The sequence below is a fragment of the Dermacentor silvarum genome, chromosome 11 (genome assembly GCF_013339745.2).
Source record: "Dermacentor silvarum isolate Dsil-2018 chromosome 11, BIME_Dsil_1.4, whole genome shotgun sequence".
Classification (NCBI taxonomy): Eukaryota; Metazoa; Arthropoda; class Arachnida; order Ixodida; family Ixodidae; genus Dermacentor; species Dermacentor silvarum.
In genome coordinates, this window is record NC_051164.1 from 98,935,937 (window position 1) to 98,957,988 (window position 22,052).

The window sequence follows — 22,052 nt, forward strand, 5'->3', positions numbered from 1 at the left end:
ATCTAGCCGCCTAAATCTTTGTGCTCTCATGGTCGTTTCGTTAACTTAGTATGTACCAAAATTGGCATACTATGACAAGAGTATACGACGAACATAAATTATTTGTCATGACACGAATGTCATGACATGCGTGTCATGTGGGTCATGAAACAGCCGCCTACGTCTTGGTGCTCTCATGGTCGTTTCGTTAACTTGGTGTAGGTACCAAAATTGGCATAGTATGACCGGAGTGTATGACGAACATAAGTGATAGGCCATGACATAAATGTCATGACATGCGTGTCATGTAGGTCATGACAATGACTCAGCGAAAAACATTAACACTCAAAAACCACTGAAATGGGTTCGGACGTGGGTACTAAGTGAAGGAAACACTAAATGATGGTGGTAGAAGTCATGACCATGGCTCAGCAAAAATGTCAATGACTCAGCGAATAAATATTAACACTCAAAAAGCAATGGAATGGGTTGGGATGTGGTACTATTATAAGTGAAGGAAAAGGCTAAAGCTTGCTGGTAGAAGTCATAGTCATGAGCATGACTAAGGCTTTCACCCTAACGTCTCTTAGGTGTAGCTAAAGGGACTTCTGGGGACTCATGACGTAAATGTCATGACATGCATGTCATGTAGGTCATGAAAGAGCCGCCTACGTCTTGGTGCTCTCATGGTCGTTTTGTTAACTTGGTAGGCTCCCCCCCGCACACTGCTCCGCATAACATCGATTCCCACAGGGCGTGGGATCTGCCGGCTTTTTTTAAAAACACTTTTGCGGTAAAACGCTGCCTGGACCGCGCTTAATTTACCACTTCCTTTAGTTTGGTTTACCATAACCAAACTTAAAGGCTCATTCCACCACAGTCTAAAGAGCCTATAGATCGCAAGTACTCCAGACGTACGCGCTTTAAAAAAAATTGTATACTGCATTACGACATTTACTTTGCTTGATATTATTTATAAAGTTGTTAATATTACTATCCTAATCTTATTTGCCAATATAAACAGCAACAAAAACCTCGCAGCTCGAAAACATAGCTTTTTTTTTATAGCTGTTAACAGCGAACACGTTGCTATAACACAGCAGTGCAGGGTGACGAACGTATGAACTTATGAAGATGTATTGTGGAAACTGTTAACCGAGAAGGTAAGAGTTGATATATGTGTTGAAGGCATTTCTGTTCAGTGCATGCTAATTGCTTGTACCTCTTAAAGCTCTCTAAGCTGTTTTCTTTGTTGATGCCGACGCATATTATTTGTTCTTCCGTTCCCGTTTCCTTTGGTGGCTCCACGGTGCACTGTCCGGCAGCATGCTTATAATGCCCGGCGGCAGGGTGAAGGTGATTGACTTCGACACGACCAAGGTCTGCCACGGCCATTGTGAGTGGCCCACGTTCTACGTGTCCAACGCACCTTCGAATGCTAACCGGATTTTGAATCACTTACCGCCATTATTCGCGCAGCGAGCGATGTAAAGGAACACGATAGGCCTAACCCGTAAGCGATGGGAAGATCGCTGTGTAGATTGCAGATCATACGCAATTATAAAATGTTCTAGTATACATTAGGAAGTGAAATTAAGACGGTCATGCCATGCGTAGGAGAGATAAGCGGTGGCCTATTAAAGTAGAGAAATGATTGCCAAGGGAAGGGAAGCGCAGTCGAGGGCGACGGAGATTTAGATGGAGCGATAAGATAAGTTGCAGGCCTAGAGCGGTTTCGGTTGATTCAGAACAGGGATAATCGAACATCTATTGGAAATACATTTGTTCTGCACTGATCTTCAAAAATAAGTGGGTGATGATGAAGTTCGTTTTTTATAAAGGTGACAGGCGTATAGCTAATCATAAGACGCCATTGGACTGTCGCCCCACGACAGTTCTCGGAGTATTGGTCTTTGGTAAAGGATGTGTTTGCCAGTCAATATGACGGAGGCGTTTTCGAATACTCCCCAACATTCCCTGAGTAACATAGATGGAAGTTGTCGCCGACACCGTCGTTCGTGTTCATACACGCGTTTTGTGTCCGTCTTAGTGGTAAACGCGTGATTTTCTCAATTTTACCATAACTTCTTATTACAGTGCTAAGGGCTATACATCTGACACACGGGCGAACTGAAGTCCTTTGTCGTAAACACCTTTCTTATACTTGGAGGGACCCCTTATCAAAATGAATTTCGTCGTTTACAGACGTTACGGCGAAGTCTTTATGTGTTTTCAGTAAGCAACGCACATGGTACTGCTTCTTTGAGCTTGTTTGCCTGTTTAAGCATCTATACTCCATCTCACAATGTCGTTGAAGCACTGCCGAAGGTGCGAGGCGTACACAGTTCTTAACAAAACGTCGCTTTATGCATTGCAGCACAAAATTAACTGGAACGCCAATGCATTTCTCCGCAAAGTTCGGGAATTAATGCCTCGAATCTGGTGTCATCCTGAGAATTAATTCAAAGTGGATCCGCCTTGTGAACTCCACGGCTACAATTTGTAAATTGCAATATGGGCCATCAGGTAATTAGTTTAAAACTTAATTAGTGATCTTTTGTTAATTAGCATTTCAATTTGTTCTGCAAATAATATCCGCCTCTTCGAGTAGACCAGCTCATTAACTAGAATTGGGCTATCTGCTACAGGCAACTTTAAATAAATTTTGAAAGTGTTCGCTGAAACACCCTATATATATATATATATATATATATATATATATTAAGTGGGGCACAGGTAAACCCGGTTTAACGTAAAACAAGCACAGCGCTGCATTGCCGATATGAATTACCAACACGTCTATGCTTCCAACTTTGTCGGTTATAACGCACGGGCTACTGCTCTACAAGATAGTTCGATATGTCGGGTAATTCTATGTAACGAATTTCGGACGATTTTTGTACGTTTTCGTTATGAAAGGATTTCTGCAGTCTCCAGTGGAAGAAAAAAAGCAGGACAGGAATTCGCTTATTGAAAACATAACTACGCGTTGCAGGCGCAAATTTTTGCCTGTGCCTAGCACTGTTCCTTACCGCGTCTATGGTGCTTTCTCGATGTGCCAGATTGTCTATACTTGCTTTAGTACTTATTTTAACGTTGAGTCTGCACAGTTACCAACATGTCCAAGCCTCCACCCTTGTCGGATACAACGATGCTCTGCAAGATAGTTCGATATATCGGGTAATTCAATATAGCGAATTTTTTTAATGCATTGTCGTTATGAATGGATTTGTACAGTCTCCAGTGGAAGAAAACATGCGAGACAGGAATTCGCTTATTGAAAACGTAACTGCGCGTTGCAGGGACCATTTTATTGCCTCTGCCTAGCACTGTTCCTCACCGTCAGTGATACGCCTCAGTGTTCCTCGATGTGCTAGATTGTGTGCATATCTGCCTTAGTACACGTCAGCACAGTGCATCCTAATACGTAGGGCTACACCACCATACTACGCGCCGCGGTGGCCCGGTGGCTACGGAGTTGCGCTGCTTTGCACGAGGTTGCGGGTTCAATAACAGCCGTGGCGTCTGCATTCCGATAGGGCGCTGAATGCAAAAACTCTCGTGCACCGTGCACGTTAAAGAACCCCAGGTGGTCGAGATTAATCCAGAGTCCATTACCACGGCGTGCATCATAGTCAGGTTGCGATTTTGGCACCGTGTTCGATACAAAGTATATAACTCGCTTTATCCTGGTTCATGATATTCAGGTTCGACTAACTCTTGAGTTCACCTTTGAGTTCACTGTAGCACAATCGCATTGTTTACGAGGCGGACACGTACGTCAGCTTCTCGCTAAGTCACTTTTGGGTCCCTTTACGTTTCACTTAGATCAGACGGGGTTTGCTCCTGTTTCGGATCACCTTTATACTTACGGCGGTGCTGCCCGCAGTATATTGAACATATGTAGCCCAGCTTTGCGGCAATGTCGTTGTTAGGTTAAAAGGAATGCGCTTTCACTCGAATTACCTATTACTGCTCTTAGTGCTTTACGCTCGTGGCTAATGATGAAGAAACAATTTGACAACCTTTAGTGGGATACTCGAACCAACTATGGACGTTGTGCGAGGTAAGTTTTGGTACGCGGCCTGTAGGCCGGGACGGAGCCGAGATCAGTTGTTTCTTGTTTGCCTTGTTTGCTATACCCAGAAAACCGTATTGCAGAAAATTATTCATCGGAACATTTATCGCTCTTTGTATGCTCCCCTTAAGTGAAAATGCACGCTTCCCATCGTCCCAGTAGTTCCCTAATGGTGAGGGATTGTCTTATGCACCTTCGGTGTCTTTGATGTATCAGCTCCTCAGATTGGCATACGCCTGCGAATTTTTCTTGTTTTTGGGTGAGGGGCATTCCGGGAATGCGGCCGGGTATCGAACGTGCCACTACGTGTGGTCAGTAGCGGAATACAATAGCCACGTACGACCGCAAGCGGCTCGGGAGAATTGTGAGAACACGTGATGCCAGCGTGTAAAACGCGCGCTTCTCCCGCAAAACTGCAGTTTCCAAGCGCGTTCTGAGGCACTACTTCAAGAGGACGGCGTTCGAATTCAACGACAGCGAGTCGGCCGGGACCATACCTTACATGGCGCCGGAGATTCTCAAGAGGCGACCGTACGGTACGGCGATAGCGACGATCAAATCCTTCACTCGGTGGACGGTTCACTGTAGAAATAATTTCACTGTTCACTTTTAAGAGTAAATTACTTTGCAACGTTGGTCGGTCTCTAAGCGTTCGAAAGAGTGAAAGGGAAAATGTGGTGAGTGTGAAGCCTCCGCGGGGTTAGGTGATAGGGGTGGCGAGGGAGTGAAGGAGTAATCCAGCGCCTGCAGCGGTGCGCGCCAATTGGCTGAGTTTCTGTTCGCTTTTTTTTTTTTTTTTTCTGGAGAAAAGGGGGGGGGGGGGGGGTCACTAGAACGCGCGACATCAGCTGCCTCACGAATTTTTTGTATGCGCCTTCACTTGGTTCGGGGGGTATACAGTCAGGGTCCTTCAATACTTTTCAAAGTACTGAAGGACCCTGGTGTAGCCAAAGTAACCAGTCGCCTCCCCCCCCCCCCTCCCCCCAACGTCTCCAATAATAACTCACTATACGCGCTACCATTTACGCGGGACAGTTAAAGCGAATTACGTTATAAACAGTGTTCTTAAGATCGCTCGCGACCCCTTCGTTTCACCCGCCGGGGTGGCTCAGTCAGCTAAGGTGTTGCGCTGCTGAGCACGAGATCACGGGATCGAATCCCGGCCGCAGCGGCCACATTTCGATAGAAGCGAAATGCAAAAACGAAATGCAAAGAACGAAGAAGACCCCTTCGTTTCGGGGGAAAAGAATCGTGCCTGATCAGAACAGTCACATTTTAAGGCAGGTAAAACGCAAGCAAAACACGGACAACGGGGAAGAATGGGGACATACAGAGCGCTCTGTATGTCTTTAATAGTTGCGCTGTCCTTTCCGGCACAATGGCACCAAACTTCAAGCGCATGCGCCGATTAGCTATCAATTTCTTTATTAATAAAAGAGCTCGATAAAAGACTTCGCGTTGAACGGACACCCTTCTAAATAATCAGTGTGGCCACAAAAGTGTTTGCGTGTAGTATTCCCGGTCTCGTTCATATTTGCCGAGCGATGTACACGTGTCTTATGACGTTTTGTCCTGTATGAGTACGTCTGCGAAAACTGAAAATAAATCTGTCGTGGAAAGTTAGCGCTGTGTGTTTGTCTAATTTGCCTTTCCGGGTCGCTCTCATTCTACGTCACAAGAATGTAGAATGCATGCACCATATACAGGGTGTTTCAGCGAACACTTTCAAAAATCCTTAAAGGTTGCCTGTGGCAACCATTAAGGATTTCTTAAAGGTTGCCTTTAAAGGTTGCCTGTGGCAACCTTTAATTACCTGATGGCCCATATTGCAATTTATAAATTGTAGCCGTGAAGTTCGCAAGGCGGATCGGGTAATTAGTTAAAAACCTAATGAGTGAATTATTGTTAACGATTCGATTATGCATTTTAATTTCTTGTGCAAGTAATGTCCGCCTCTTCGAGTAGACCAACTCATTAACTAGAATTGGGCTATCTGCCACAGGCAACCTTAAATAAATTTTGAAAGTGTTCGCTGAAACACCCTGTCTGTATACAAGCCCGTGTAGACTTGCCATCATAGTCATCATAGACTTGCTACGACCTTTCTAACATGCATTTAACCACGCAAAATCAGTGGCGGTGTCTAGGCGACTGAAAAAGAGAACAAGTACTGGGAATTAACAACGCATTCGAATGAGGACGTCAAAGTAATTTAATGAATGTCTCGTGAGCGCCCTGGCTTTCGCTTTCATCCTCTTCAGCGTATGCTAAAGTGAATGTCAACTTTTTTGGCCTTTTCCTGTCTTAAAATGTCGCCGTAGCAACTAGCTCGGATACATACCCTAGATCAGAAAGGTATATCGGGGAATCGGTGGTCTTTCCTAAACGCACTCGTGGCGTCTATAGTGAGGAACGATCATTATATGCTCTGACAGAAAGCAGTGGTACAGGTGTGTGTGTACGACAGAAAACAATGGGACATTCCGCCATGCGAATTCAACCGCGCGCGTTTTGTTGCCACCTAGATCGATCACGCGGACAGCTTATTTGCCGGCTTAGTTCTTCGCGTGAGGGCATCACGTGACTCGCCAGGGGGCGCTCGAATCCACCGGCTTACTGTACGCTAGTTACAGTGCGAGTGAGCGCGTGTTGGTTCGTCCTCACAAACAATAAATCACTGTATAATACCCGTGTACAGTCGACCGTTAGGTATCTCTAAAATATACGTACATGTTAATGTAAGACCGCATGACATTCAATGGTTTCATTAGTGAGTTGCAGCATTCAAGTTGTTGCAAAAAACATAAGTGTTACATATATAGGAGCTCGCAAAACGGTATCCAAATAAGCGCCTATGCGCTTAAAGCCGAAAACACAGGCTCTTACCTGTAGTTTTCATGTATAATGTCAGACAGCTTCTCACAACACTATAGTACCCGAACAAGGACGCCGTGATGACGTCAGTTCACCATATTATCACGCACAATGTTTTGCTTTTTTGACGGTGACCATTTGCTATAGCAAAGATGTATATGGCTAGGCGAAACCAAAATCCGCCCGTCCGATGTGCGCAGAAACTATCATCATCAGCAATGGCTCGAGCGTCGTCGTCGTCTTCCACAGCTGGTTCGTTAGCGCCCCTTGGCGCAACCGCGCGAACGCGCTCGTGCCACACTGCTCACGTGTTCGTCGTCGTCGTCTTCTTCCACAGCTGGCTCCGTTGCCACTCATTATTCGTGCGTAGTATTTCACCTCTCATTAAGAAACACGACGACGTAACCAATAATTGAGAAATACTTTAACAAACCGTAGGGATCAAACCAGTGATAAACACCGGGGCCGCACGTTTCAGCTTCGCTGGTTAACCATCTGTACGAAGTGCGTGGGCAGTGATTTTGTTTTACCGGGTTATCGCTGTTTTCAGTTTGTTGCTCGGCGGAAGACGCACCTGTCATGCTGATATGCTGTCACGCGTTTCTCGTTTATGCAGCTTCTCGACATGCTATAGTATACGCCGAGATGGCGGCCACGATGCACAATCTAGGCCACGATGCACGCATGCACAATCGGTAGCATAGACACCTCCGCGATCACTTATCATGAGGCGATAGTGTCCGGCAGCTGAAAACGTCGAAGTGCGCATGCTCTGCATGACTAGGTTTGTTCGATCCGTAACACTCACCACCGTATTATAGAATGCATTCCTCCACGAAACACTCAATTTCTATCTACTCAACGATGATTCCTATCGACATCCCCTTTGAAACGGGGTGGCGACAAATATGATCACCTAGACTGCTTGAGCTAACGATGTTTTACGTGTATTGCAGTGTAGGATTTCGCTTTCTCTCGTTGATCTTCTCTTTCTTCATTAAAACGTCTATCTATATTGTGTAGTTACCTATACCTGTAACGGACCTGGTTCTATCGATCTCTAACTCTGCATTTTTTCTCACCAACACCCGAAACGTCTTTCGCTTATCTCGACCGGCAACCAGTTCGTGCTCCCCATCCGCTTTGAGTCCGAACGCTTCTGGAAGGCTATGAATGAAAGCGTCGCAGCGCCCTCTGGCCTGTGCAACGGCTGCTTGCACGATATATATCGTCGGTCAATCTCCGATTGCGCTCGCAGGTCGCTCGGTTGACTGGTGGTCGTCGGGCATCGTCATGTACAAACTGATGACGGGCAAGGTGCCGTTCCGGGGCAAGACGAAGCAGATGCTGCGCGAGCGGATCATCACGGCGCCGCTCAAGTGGCCGCGGGCCACCGACCAGCACGGCCACTCGGCCACCACGCCGGCTAAGGACATGACGTACCGCATGCTGCGCAAGAACCCCGCCGAGCGGCTCGGATCGCGCATCTACGCCGACCTCAAGACGCACTCCTTCTTCGACGGATTCAACTGGAAGCAGCTGTACACCAAGAAAGAACTCGTCGATATACCCGCCATCAAGGTACGAGGAAATGTACTGCACCTCAATGGCGAGTGACATTCAAACGATGTAGTAAAACCTCGTTAATACGTACCCGCGTAATAAGTAATTCCGGTTTTAAATATAGTCGCGACGAATCCCCGACCCTGTCGCCATTGAACTTAATGTATATTATATATTGGCTGACCGTCTAGGCCATGGCATAGTCACCTATACCGCATGCCAAACGGTTAGTGCGTACTATTTACCTAATTTTTCGGTACGTACAAGCCCGGAATCGGGGAAGTGTCGTGCGCACAGACCTTTTCCACGGACAGCAGTCCTCATTGAAAGTGACGTCAAAACAGGGTGGGCATGACGTTTTTTTAGCTCCCATAGCTTCTGGCGCTTCTACTTCGTTCCCGACGACTACGTGAAAGTGGGTGACGGCCCTTTCGTCACCGACGTGCCGCGTGCATTTACTGTCGTGAGGGCGTTCGCAGAGAAGTGGGGCCTGATGGAGAAACTGGCTCGCGGCTTTACTGAGTTTGAGGATGCTGTCGTCGTTGCAAGTCACGTCACTCGTGGGCGTCTGCCAAAGTGGATGTGACCGTTTCTTGAGACGCAGCGCCCTCACGCAGGAGGTGCAGGAAGAGGACAAGAAGAAGGCCAGCGACAACGCCGGCGATGACGACGACGAGCGGCGCCACCAGCAGATCGACGACATGACCGACATCTTGCCCGAGATGCAGAAGCCGCTGCTGTGCTACGCATCCAAGAGCTTCCGAAAACTGATGCTCGCGGTGCGTGTAGATCCATTTCGCTGTCGGCAAATACATGGCCCTGGACGGCTTAATTCCGGTTTTGCCCATTGAAGTAGCCCGCTAAATGTAGCGGGCAAGAAAGACAACGGCGAGCATAGCAGGGGTGCGTTAAAACAGAACTCTGCAGTTTTTCAGCACTTTTCTTCTGTACATAACGACAATTTTGTGAGTCAGACAGACTTTCGGGGCGCCCTCTCCATTCTTATTTTCCCGTCCGTCGCAGCTGAAAGAAAAGCGCGGCAAAGTCAACGCGGACATGATGGACACTAGCGGTAACGAGAGCTCCGAGCTGCACTACGACCGGCCGAAATCCAACTCCGAGAGCATACCCGAAAGTAAGCTATAACACCATATGTTGTGTTTTTGCATATATTTGCGAAGCGGTACGGACCAGTTCCACCTGCCCAGACTTCAAACCGTCGGACGGATCATTAACGTGTACCGTTTTTATATGCCTCCGATACTTTTTTTAATAAGCTTTTCGGTGCCGCTATCTTTGTTGGTACAAAATCATTTGCCAGACTGTGTGCTCCGATACACGATGTTGCTGCCGGGGAGAAAAAAAATAGAAATGCGGACAGCGGCGTGAGTAGCAGAGAAGAGTTTTAGGCGTGTATTATAATACGCGTATAGCGAAGATTGCATAAATGAGGAAGATAAAGACGGAGAGATAAACGTTTAATAAAAAAAAGGAAACGTACGTTTAATCTATTCTTCCAGCTAAACCGATTAATCGTCATGAGCTAAAATTTCGGACAGGTATATAATACACAGGAAATACGTTCGAATAGTACCGCATAGTTCCATTTTTGAACAATAGGGCGAGCCCCATCGAGGGAATCCTCACCCTTATCTGCCCTCACCCTGACGTGGTGAGCATCGGCTACGGAAAATTGGTAAATGAGGGCGGACGTTATGAGCTGAGGGTGACGGTGACGATGTGAGGGTAAATGAGGAAGACGCAATTCGTGTTGCTGAAGTGAAAAGTCACTTAATCGTATGCGTGATGGGTTTGTAAGGCCTGAAGTTTTGAAGCGCACTGGCAGGAAGCCTTGTCGAGCTCAGGTGTACGTCGAAGCCCATTTGTAACTGACCTAAGTCACAAACGGCTCCTGGCGTTAGCTGTAGCTAAACATAGCGACTGGGAACTATAGAAGCAACGAAAGTGGGGATACAGTGACTGCGACGTTTTTTTTTTTTTTTTTTTTGCATTGATTACTGCAATTCAGCACACACCTTTATCCGAAATAATCATTCCGGAATTCACATTTGTTTGCTCTGATTAAAGAGGGACAAAAAGTTGGGGTTTGAGGCTTCTAAGGTACTGACAGCGTTTGTTCACCTCGTGAAGGCAAAAAAAAAAAAAAAATGACGTTAATGTAGCTAAAGCTGAACTACAGTACAGCCAAAGCTGATTCGTTTTATGCTTCGGCTGGCGCATGGCGAAGGTGGTCTAAGTACCTTATTTAAAGTAAACATGCAACTTAAGTGTTTTAGCTTAACCTCTAAACATTGTGCTATTGCGATGATTATCTCAAATAAGCACAAAATGTGGTTGATTAGTGTAACATATAGTTGATCAGTATTTAATCACGAATCCCAACAAGCGCTCCGTTTTCAAATTCCGGTCACTGTAGGGTGAAACTTTCTACACACACAAAAAGAAAATGTCACTAGCGATTAATTAGGAATAGGTAAGCAACTCAGCATATAATGTAACATTATGTAACACCCCTGAAAAGGGGCCTTTAAGGAAATAAACTGAACTGAACTGAATATGTTCACGCACCATCTAGTAAACCATCTTTACAAATTCTAAAAAGTCGAAGTAAACCATTTACCCCGTCCTCAGCGGCCTGGCGCAAACGTTCTTGGCCCCATATACCACCATCATCCGGCGATACAGAATCGCTGTTCCCAATTGCGGGAGCTCTGCAAAGGTCGCGCAGGTCACGTTTTTGAAGGTGGATAAATTGCCTCAAATGCTCATGTGTGGGGAGTGCCGCCTGAACCAGTTTTCCAAAATCAAGCAGTGAAGCATGCTCGCGTTCCTACTGCCATCTCGTGATTAAAATTTCCGTCGTAAAAAATATAGCGAACAACAGAAGATCCTTGTGAATCATATTGAGACATACATCAAATGTATGCGTTCAATAAATATGCTTGCCAATTAAAGTGTCTATAGTTACTGAATGAGCGAATCTAACATCTCGAGCTGGTGGTCTTTATAAGGCGCCGAGAAATCCAGAACATCGGGAAAAGCACCTATTTGCCACTAATTCTTAGCTCTCAAAGCATCGTAATACAAACCTAAAGCAAATACTAATGGAACTAATGAACAAACCCGAAGCGGGTGGCTGTCGCCTCGAGGGCACAGCCATATTTTCCACGCTATATACCGTATTTGCTAGCGCAACGCCCACCGCGGCCTTAACGTTCAGCGCATGCGCACTTTGGCCCTGCTGTTTCATTGCGTGCATCGGGAAGCCACTTACGCTATACTACAACTCTCTACAATTCCTCGTATTTCGCAGCCTCTGAAAACCGAGAAGCCCTCGAGAAAGTCGACCTGCTCCTATTCAGGAAAAAGAAATTCTACAAGTTCTGGGGCTACGGCTTCTCGTTACGACGGACCAAGGGCGAAGACGATTCCTACTACATATACGTGGAAGTACGGGACTCTCTTCTTTGTTTTCCAGTAAGCGCGCGTGCGCAGTACTGTCCTAAAATGCTATGTAAGAAACAAATTTGAGCTCTAAGCTGTGTGAGAACCATCCCCTTTTGAGAGACTTCGTACGTTTATTGCGCATTGCTTTAATTCATTTTCCAAATTAACTTTGGAAGAGATTACGTAAAATATTCTGCAGATAAATACATATATACATTAAGGAAGTAGTTCTTCCACAACTTGACTACAAATCCACAACTTGACAAAAACTAAAAATCCACAACTTGACTACATCTGCAATACTATCGAAGCGATATCTATAGCCGTTGATTAGGATTATGGCAATCTGGTTATTTACCCAGATTTCACCCTAAAGCTTTGTTAACTCAGGCGAAACGTTGATTTCGTTTCGTTGCTTGATCGTTTTCAGTGCATATGTCTTTATGAATGTGTCGGGGAATCGATGACACTTTGTTAACCAAAAAACATTGTCGCAGTTTCACCCGAAAGGCGAAGCACCAATTGCGATAGCAAATTAGTAGAGAGCTATACGGAGTAAGGATAGTAGTTTTATCAGCTGTATAAACTTGGACATGCAGCAGCACCAGCAACGCGCACAACTGTTGTCGACGCCGTCGGCGTTTTGCCCGCGTTCGCACCGAACGCGCGCGGTGTTTTTATATAAATACGTATTTGGTGCCGCAGCTAAACGTCGCCTCCCCTCCCTCCCTCCCCCCCCCCCCCCCCCAATGCCTCTCGCGCGACGTTTCGTTGCGTTTGCTCTCTGTATATGGAAAGGAGGAAAGAGACGCTTAATTCTGCAGCCCTTCAGGGAGCACGGCACAGAACGCGCGTTTACTCTCCGACGTGCGTTCGCTCCCCGTGAAAGCGCGCGTCCTTAAATTGCGCCCTTTCACTCGCACATACAGCCTCCGGAGCGCGGCGACGATTTCATCGCCGTTGACGTCATACGGAACCTCACGGTGACGGCGACGACGACGGCAGAAATCTGCTTTGAAGTGTCCATATAATTGCTATCGCAATAAAAATATGTAAAATCTGTTAACGTTAAATCGACGTCTGATTTTACACCTTTGCGAACGATGATGATGATGATAAAAATGTATTTATTGTAGGATGGCTCGAAGGCCTATTATGTGGAATAGGAAGGGGAGAGGGAAGGAGAAATTAGAGCTGTCCTAGAAGCTGCGTGTCCTTGGCGAAACCCAAGAGTGAGTCCGATAAAAAAGAGACATAATCTAGAGCGTTCTGCGCACGTCATACACCTAATTATTGTTGCAAAATACACTGTGCTAATACAACGTACGTCGTCTTCTCTTTTCTTCAATATATATATATATATATATATAAAGGAAGTAGTTCTACGGTTCCGGTGTTTAATAAATTGAAAGAAGTGCGGGCGCCCGTAAGAAACAAAAAACAAAAAGAACATTTAATTTCGACGTTTCGGCCGGGGTCCATCCTTCATCAAGAGTTCGATTGCTAGCATCCAAAGGTCAATTTATACATTTTCTTTGTAAAGGTAAAGCGCATTAAAAAAAGAAAATATATATATGTAGGTAGCTTATGAATACAAACACGCGTACATTCACTATAGCGTCCACAAGGGAGGGGTGTGAGATAATAAGATGGAGAGGCGCAGCCAGTGGAATGCGGTTGAGAGGGGTCACATGTCAGCATCAAGCATGCGCGAGGGGTCGCAACTGCAAGAAGTTTTTCTCTTGTTCGTGCACACACGCACGCGCGCACACACACGCACACATACATACACACATACATACATACACACATACATACATACATACACATACATACATACACATACATACATACATACATACATGCATGCATGCATGCATACATACATACATGCATACATACATACATACATACATACATACATACATACATACATACATGCATGCATACATGCATGCATACATGCATGCATACATGCATACATGCATACATACATACATACATACATACATGCATGCATACATACATACATACATACATACATACATACATACATACATACATGCATACATACATACATGCATGCATGCAGTCGAGCCCGGATATATCGAACCCACATATAACGAATTATTGTGTATAACGAACAGCACTAAAATCCCCTTGAAAGCTTTAGTGTACAATTTTTATTTTACATATCGAACTTTTCTGTGGTCCCCTTCAGATTCGATATATCGGGGTTCAGCTTATATGTGTGAAAAGGGTAGAAAGCGCAATGACAGTGCATGATCGAGTCTCGCTCTCCCGGCCGCAGACGGTGACCGCGGACAGCCCGGCGGACAAGTCCACCGTCCTTCCTCTGGACGTGGTGCTGTACGTGAACGGCAAGTCCGTGATGAACGAGTCCCTGTCCAAGGCGCGGAAGCTCATCGCGCGCACAGGCGACACCATGGTGCTCTCGGTGATGTCGTGCAGCTCCTACCGGCTTCTCACCACGCGAAGGGACATGTTCAGCATCATGCGCTCCGTGCCCAAGGAACAGGTACGCCACCTGGCTGTCGGAAAGGCAATTCGAGGAGTGGCGCTCTCTTTATACAGCCACAGAGTTTCCTACAAAGTTTAGCGAGAACTCTGGCCCTATAGTGTCTACGGAAGCTGCAAGATATACGACGGTTCAGCCAAGGGGAGCTGTTCTGTGCTGTGTTCTTATAACAGTTCGGAAAGCGAAACCGCGTTCGCTCGACCTCGCGTGATTGGCCAGAATCGCGCTTTCGTCAGCAAAAATTCTGACCAATCACGCGAGTGCAAGCGAACTTTCCGAACTGTTTAAGATCGCCGTCCCTGGACATCGTCAATTCCCGCTATATTGTCGAATTTTGTAGTAGCGGCGTTTTGAGCCAATTAGAGACGCCGTAGCAGCCTTCTGGGCCTGCCAGTTAATGTAACGAATTCGACAATATGGCATAATTTTACAATGTCCGGAATATCACTTCAGCATCTATGGAAATGACGGGTAGCACGTGGATTCGCCTAATTTCTCAAAGAGCGACGCAAGAGACGGCAAGTCCATCTAGGGTGGCAAATAACACTTTCAAATCTTTGTCCTCATTTCTTCAGTAAAAGTAGACACAATCAAAGCCATCATTCTCGTTATACATTTTGCTTGGAAAGCACTTGAGCCGCCACAAAAAACTGGCAGGCCGGGTTTTTGTCAGCTTCCCTGGTTGCAAATTGAAATTGGAAACCATGCTTTAAAATTGTTCATAAACAATCACCGAGTCTCCACAAGACACGCCAAAAAGTCTGACGTCACGGGCAGTTAGCGCAAGAATATGGTGTACCTAACTACCTATATACTTATATCCACTTTTTTTTTTTTCTGGCATATGCCAAGCCTCTGCTCACGACAGGCTGCATTCCGGGAACTTCACGAATCTTAACATCTCCGTTGAGCTTCCGTTTGTGTTCGTAGCTCCTGAAATTACGAGTTGTTTAACGGGGTGTATGCGACCTCTAAACCGCGGACACTGCGTCATTCGACGTGCAGGTGTCCGTGCGCGGCGGTGGCTTCTCGTGTGGTGGCTCGACGCCCTACGGCCTAGGCCTCATCGACGCCATGGTCTACGACGATAGGTCCAAGCAGTTCACTCGCTGCTTCGTGCTCACGGTCGGGTCTCGTTGCAATCCGTGGCGCGCGATTGCATGGTTGTCATTCTGTATATACGCTCCGTCGCTGTAGCCGCGTCACCAATTCGCCATCTTGCCTGCCGCGATTGGTTCAGAGGGCGACTGCGACCTCTCCGATTGGCTCAAACGAGAAAACGTCGCAGAATTCGACAGTTTCCAACGGACGTAAAGTATTCTCGGACGATCACATTCGGTGATTGTTTCACTTTAGCGGACATTTCGCGAGAATCGGCACTGGACGCATGCCCGCAAGGGTCGGGAAAACGTGAGAAAGAAGCTCTCGTGGGCCGAGTCTCGCGAAATCTCGCAACAGAATAATTGTCGCCGAAAGTGATCGCCATAAAATGCCGGCCAAGAATAACGCATTTATTTTATTTTTGGCTAGGCGGTTGGCGTGCATAAACCTTTACGTAAACTTTAGCGTGGATTGAAGAGTCGCATCGTAGGGACGTGCGCAGTCGAAGAATGGGAGCTGCGCATGCGCACTATGTCTCTCGAAATTTCCAGGCATCACAATAGGGATGTGATGGCTTGTGGTAAATTATTGCACTGTGCTATAGCATAATCCCGTTACGCCTTGTTTTGACTATACCATATAGAAAGGCAAGCAACTAGCATAGCTAAAGAAAGCGCGAACGAGACATGCATGGGCGGAACAAAAGGATCAGCGGAAGTGCTTACTAACAATGATTTTCTTCTCTCTCTCTTTTTTCAAGTGATACGAAACCACGCGGGACTGCCTAAGAACAGAAAAACGTTGAAAGAGTTCACAAACCATCTGCACGACCAGTGTGCCTGGCGTTCTAGCAGGTCACAGCGCGAAAGAACCTATGTAGAATAAGGCATTCCACATGAAAGGAAAAGTAGCAGCACCGGAACCTTGCGTCAATATCGCGGTGTGGTCAGAAGCTGACTTTCTTTACGAATGCGTATTCCACGAGGAAGGAAAACGCAGTCGAGGGTGGCAGGAAATTGGGCGGGATGATGAAATTAGGAAATTTCCATACCCGCCGCGGTGGCTCAGTCAGCTAAGGCGTTGCGCTGCTGAGCACGGGATCGCGGGATCGAATCCCGGCCGCGGCGGCCGCACTTCGACATAGGCGAAATGCAAAAACGCCAGTGTGCTTGCGTTGTATTGCAAACCCCCTGAATGGTTTGTTGATGTCACGCTTTCATGAGACTTTTTTTAATGCTCTGGACTGCTTTTCATGAATGTAAACATTATGCACGTATACCTTCATAATTAAGCTTGTTGCGATCGCCGAGTAAGCGCTCTTACATATTTTCCCTTTCTGTCCCGCTCGCTTCCTTTTTAACCTATACGAGAGCGAATGCTGTTTTCGCGCATGCGCATATACAGCGCGCCGACGTGAACGTGTCGGGCAAGGGCTCCGTGTACCCCGGTGACGTGGTCACCACCGTGGACGGCACGGCGCTCGAGACCCTGACGATCGAGCAGGTCATCCAGATGCTGAGCATGGGCAAGGCCGAGATCAGCCTGTCCATCGTGCCGTTGTCGCCCATGCGCGCGGGCCGCCTCATGATCAGCAAGCTGCAGGAGCAGACCATCACCGACGCGAGCGTGCCCACCCGATCGACGCACGCCGCCGAGACCAACGTCTGACGGCGCCCCAACAACGTCTGCAAATAGTCGTTCGTCGTATTGTTCGTCGCCGAACTTCACTGCGCGTGCGCGATACGTCATTACCGCATGGCAGGGCCTGTTCGAGCTTGGCGGCTTGGCAGGCCAGCTAGCTCGACGCGTTCTGCAAACGCTTTCCTGTCGAGGAAAACGAAAATGATATATTTCCACATGTGCCCGTAGGGAAGTATGAAACGTAATTGTCGCACTCGTTAAGTAATGTTTCGAGACACCAGCACGTGTGAACAGCCTGCCGCTTGCAGTTCCCCAAGCGAGAACTTTGATAGACGATTAGTATATAACGCTGATTTGGAACTGTTTTCGTTTTGTCTCCTATATGTACGATGATCGTGTAAAAATAAGAAAACCGACGTTATGTTGCGAAGGCGTGGCTCTCATAATGGTGGCGTCTGTGCTCGTGTTTTGGAAGCCACAGCAAGCAATACCATTTCGCACAAAGGCGACATTGCGTACGTAATTGCTATGCAGAAGGCAAATATTACTAAAAGGCTCACTTTAAATGAGATTTTCCATGTCAGCACAATAAATTCTATGGGCTTATCATACGCATTGGAGAAATATATTGACAAAAACTGCATTGTAACTTGGAGCAATGGTGACGGTTCTGGAAGATCCAGCAAACGCAAAAACCTTTTTAGCCAGGGTATTCTAACCATCACAGTAGGCTAGGTACAGTCTAACTTGGGATAATGGTGTATTGAGGTTACTCATCTGTCACACCAGTGTTGCCAACCAATCTTTGGAAAATACTTTACGTCATAGCCAAAATTACCCTACATTACCCTACACAATTTCTTTATTACCCTACATTTTACAGTACACCTAAAATAGCACCGTGTAATAATAAGGTAGAGACTATACTTCACAGACCGACGTGATAGACGTGCAGTGGCGCTGAAGTCGGTAGCGACTATCATCGAAATAACTAGCAAAAAAAAAAGAGCATATCAAAAGCGAGCGTACGCGCCTTAGCGCACGTCGTCTCCCGGTAGTGGAAGGGAGATAGAGAGATTAGTCTTTATTGAGCAAAAGATTGTGGTGTGGCTTGCTGCTAGTCCGATGTGGGTTGTGTTGCATATAGGAAGTGGCCATAACAAAAAGCCGGCAGATCCCACGCCCTGTGGGAATCGATGTTATGCGAAGCAGAGGGCGGATAGCCTACCAAGTTAACGAAACGACCATGAGAGCACGAAGACGTAGGCGGCTCTTTCATGACCTACATGACACGCATGTCATGAGTCCTTAGGAGTCCCTTTAGCTACACCTAAGAGACTTTAAAGCGAAAGTCTAAGTCATGCTCATGACTATGACTTCGACCTTTAGTGTTTCCTTCACTTAGTATCCACGTCCGAACCCATTTCAGTGGTTTTTGAGTGTAAATCTTTTTTTTCGCTGAGTCAATGTAATTTTGCTGAGTCCTGCTCATGACTATGACTTCTACCAGTATCCTTTAGTGTTTGCTTCCCTTAGTACCCACGTCCGAACCCATTTCAGTATTTTTTGAGTGATATACTTTTTTCGCTGAGTCATTGTCATTTTTTGCTGATCATGCTCATGACTATGATTTATACCATCCTTTGGTGTTCCCTTCACTTAGTGCCCACGTCCGAACCCATTCCAATGGTTTTAAATGCGAAGCATTTCTTGGCGAACATTTGCTACTTTGACCGTATCTATCTACCTAGCCGCGCCTGCGACTTTGTGCTCTCATGGTCGTTTCGTTAACTTGGTATGTACCAAAATTGGCATACTATGACAAGAGGAAGAACATAAATGATATGTCATGACATGAATATTATGCAAGTCATGACAATGACCCAGCGAAAAAGTCTAAGTGAAGGAAACACTACAGGATGCTGGTAGAAGTAATAGTCATGAGCATGACTCAGCAAAAATGACAATGACCCAGCGAAAAAATATTAACACTCTAAAACCACTGGAATGGGTGCGGACGTGGGTACTAAGTGAATGAAACGCTAAAGGTTGGTGGTATTGCCTCACAATGGATGTGGTGGTGGTGGTGTCACGCTGAAACCCTATCGAAAATCTCTCGAAAACTCGTTCACTTGGTATATACCAAAATTGGCATGGAAGGGTACGAATGTATGACTTAACATGACTGATAGGTCATGACATCAATAACGTCACATGCTCGTCAGTTACGTCACGATTAACGATAATAAAATGTGTGGCGCGTACCTGCATTGGATATGCGCATGTGAGCCACGGACAAGAAAGAAAGAAAGGAAGAAATCACGTGCGGCGCATACCCGCATTGGATATGCGGGTATGAGCCAGGTATCCCAGCTAAAGGTAACCTATGTTTTAAAAAACGACGGAGTGTGCTAGGAGGCTCAAACCAACTCAGTGGTGTTGAGGATCGCGTGTTCTAGTCTGCGGTATTTTTTTTCGTTTTGCGAAGTGAATTAATTAGTATAAATTAATTGCCTAACTTTTTTAAACATTGGCTTCACCAAGAAAGTGCCAATACGAAAGTTGTAGATCAGATTTAAAAATGGCCGACTGAAGTGTTTGCAACGAAGTACCATTGATGGAGCTTCTTGTAATTGCCTTTAAAGAAAGCCCGCGAAATACAAAATTAACCACGTGATAGCGCCACTATTTCCGCGCTCCCACGTTTGGCACAGTGTGACAGTGAGATGTAAGAGCGCATAAATGTGTTTGTGCGACTTTGTGACATTTCAACATCACTTGGGGAATATACATTTGGATCCTAGATTGATCACACGGTTTAGTTCATATTGATACAGACCGAAGCAGACACAGACGAAGCGAGTAAACTGGGCAGAACGAGCGCTGTTCTTTCCAGTAAATTAAGCTCGTGATTACATTAACCTCATTTTCTCATTGGCATATCCATACACATTATTTCTGTAATTTTATTGTGAGTCTACGACGAATATGCGCATGTCGTAATTCTCTTGGGCACGTTTACGCAATGATTTACGTTCCTCTTTTCTATATCCATACACGTGTGTTTTCGTATGTGTACTCTAGTTTGCTGTCGCTCCCAACGCTACCTGAACGACAGGCGTGCCATGTCATTGATTTATATATTTATCGATGTCAGCTCTCTTATGTTTAATTTCTTTGACAACCTCGTTTGCCGTGGGTAAACGGAATCGCGTCAAATGATGAATGTATGTATAAAGACAGTCTGGCGAAATCTATAGAATATCGGTAACGAAAACTTTACAATATGTCGCACAAAACATACAGTTCAGGCATTACGTTTTTAATTGTTTGCCGCAGTTAGTAAATTGTCGTTTGTTTATACTATTTTCTTTATGTTTGTGTGTTGATTGTGTCTATTAAATGTTGGGCACTCAAGGAGAATAAGTAATAATGATGATGTTTTGGTAGCGTTTATTTTTTTTCGCTGCCCCATGTGAAAAAAAAAAAAAAGTTCCGACGCCACTGGTTTGACGGTGCTTGCACTTCGCTTTATCGTTTTTGCAGCCAAACGGGCACTCCACGTTTTTGCAGGCCCTCTAAACCCTCTGTGCGCTAGTTGCGCATTCGCCGTCAAGGGGGCAGCACGGCGGCGCTGACGCCGTTATTGCGCCTGGAGCGTTCGTGCAATTGCTATTAAAGAAAAAAAAAAGTTGCAAAAGGTCATTCAGCCTGCTTTTCACATTTATAAGGTCGTAGGAGTCAATAACTAAGTCACAAACGGGTTGTCACATATGTTACTAACGTGCTAGTAACCGCATTTAGTAACGGTATACGTTAGTAACACTTACTAAATAGAAAAGGTTGTAACCGTTACTAATGGTGCTTCCAGTAGCGACTCCAAATTCTTGTAACCATACGAACGCGTCTGAATTATCAAAAATGTGCCGGTGTCTTCGTAGAGCACAAAGGGAACTTCTAGGCCATACTTGGGTCGCTTCTGTTCAAAAGCACATCCAGGTAAAACTCCATTCGCATGCCAGTTTATGGCTATTAGTCATTTCGTTTATTGCCACGTGTGCATTTACCGTCTTCGTTGCAGCGCCGAAGTGCAGCAGGCGCACGTTGCTATATATTCCACGGTACCGGTTGCCTTTACCGAAGAGCTCCGCTATAGAGCGGTGGTGGTGGACGCTAAAGCTTACCAGGACATGATCACGCGTTGCACAGCAGCCGAGAGCCCGTGAAGGCACTCTTTGGGGGTTCACCTAATCTTCCGTTTTACTGAAGTGCTTATTGCAATACCAAACATAATACCAGGAACGACGTACGTAGTGCTTTATGCTTCCACCTGATAAAGAGTGACTAATTCACTCACACGAGGGATCGCCGGACCTCTAATAAAAGTTATTTCACTCACTCACTCACACGAGGGACAGTAAGCGTTTCTATACGTAAAAAAGTTTGAAGGAAAAGTAAAAAAAAAAAAGCGACTCTGCAGTAGCATGAAGTTCCAGTGACTTTACACTCTTAAAAAAAGTTAGCAAACTTTAGGGCTTGTCCCACAGCAATAATCGCCATCTATCTTCAAGAAAAACGCAAGCAAGGCAAGCAAGCAAGGCAAGCAAGACGCAAGCAAGGCAGGCGATTATTGTTGTGGGACAAGATACATTCTGAAGGTTGCACCGTTTGTGTTTCAAAAGATCCTCTCCCCTTTCTTTCGAACACGCCATCTTGCGGGCCACGGAGACTGAAAATCTTTATTATAAGGGCTGGCACACAGGCCTATACCTGTGGAAAAAGGTATGTTTGCCCTGAACGTCCGCTGCT

The 22,052-nt window shown here is 45.9% G+C and overlaps 2 protein-coding genes across 2 annotated transcripts in view; both read left to right on the top strand.

Moving 5' to 3' along the window:
• The window catches only part of LOC119432777 (uncharacterized), a 12,142-nt gene extending 11,541 nt beyond the window's left edge, over window positions 1-601 (top strand). Inside the window, exon 7 of the mRNA XM_037699933.2 lies at window positions 570-601. Coding sequence (XP_037555861.1) covers window positions 570-601 — 32 coding nt within the window. The remainder of the gene's footprint in view (window positions 1-569) is intronic.
• A 557-nt stretch (window positions 602-1,158) lies between these two features.
• Window positions 1,159-22,052, top strand: part of LOC119433182 (microtubule-associated serine/threonine-protein kinase 3) — a 46,450-nt gene continuing 25,556 nt past the window's right edge. Inside the window, exons 1-6 of the mRNA XM_049659083.1 lie at window positions 1,159-1,375; window positions 8,190-8,512; window positions 9,112-9,273; window positions 9,518-9,629; window positions 11,829-11,965; window positions 14,274-14,501. Of these exons, the coding sequence (XP_049515040.1) occupies window positions 1,306-1,375; window positions 8,190-8,512; window positions 9,112-9,273; window positions 9,518-9,629; window positions 11,829-11,965; window positions 14,274-14,501 (1,032 nt within the window). The 5' untranslated portion in view covers window positions 1,159-1,305. The remainder of the gene's footprint in view (window positions 1,376-8,189; window positions 8,513-9,111; window positions 9,274-9,517; window positions 9,630-11,828; window positions 11,966-14,273; window positions 14,502-22,052) is intronic.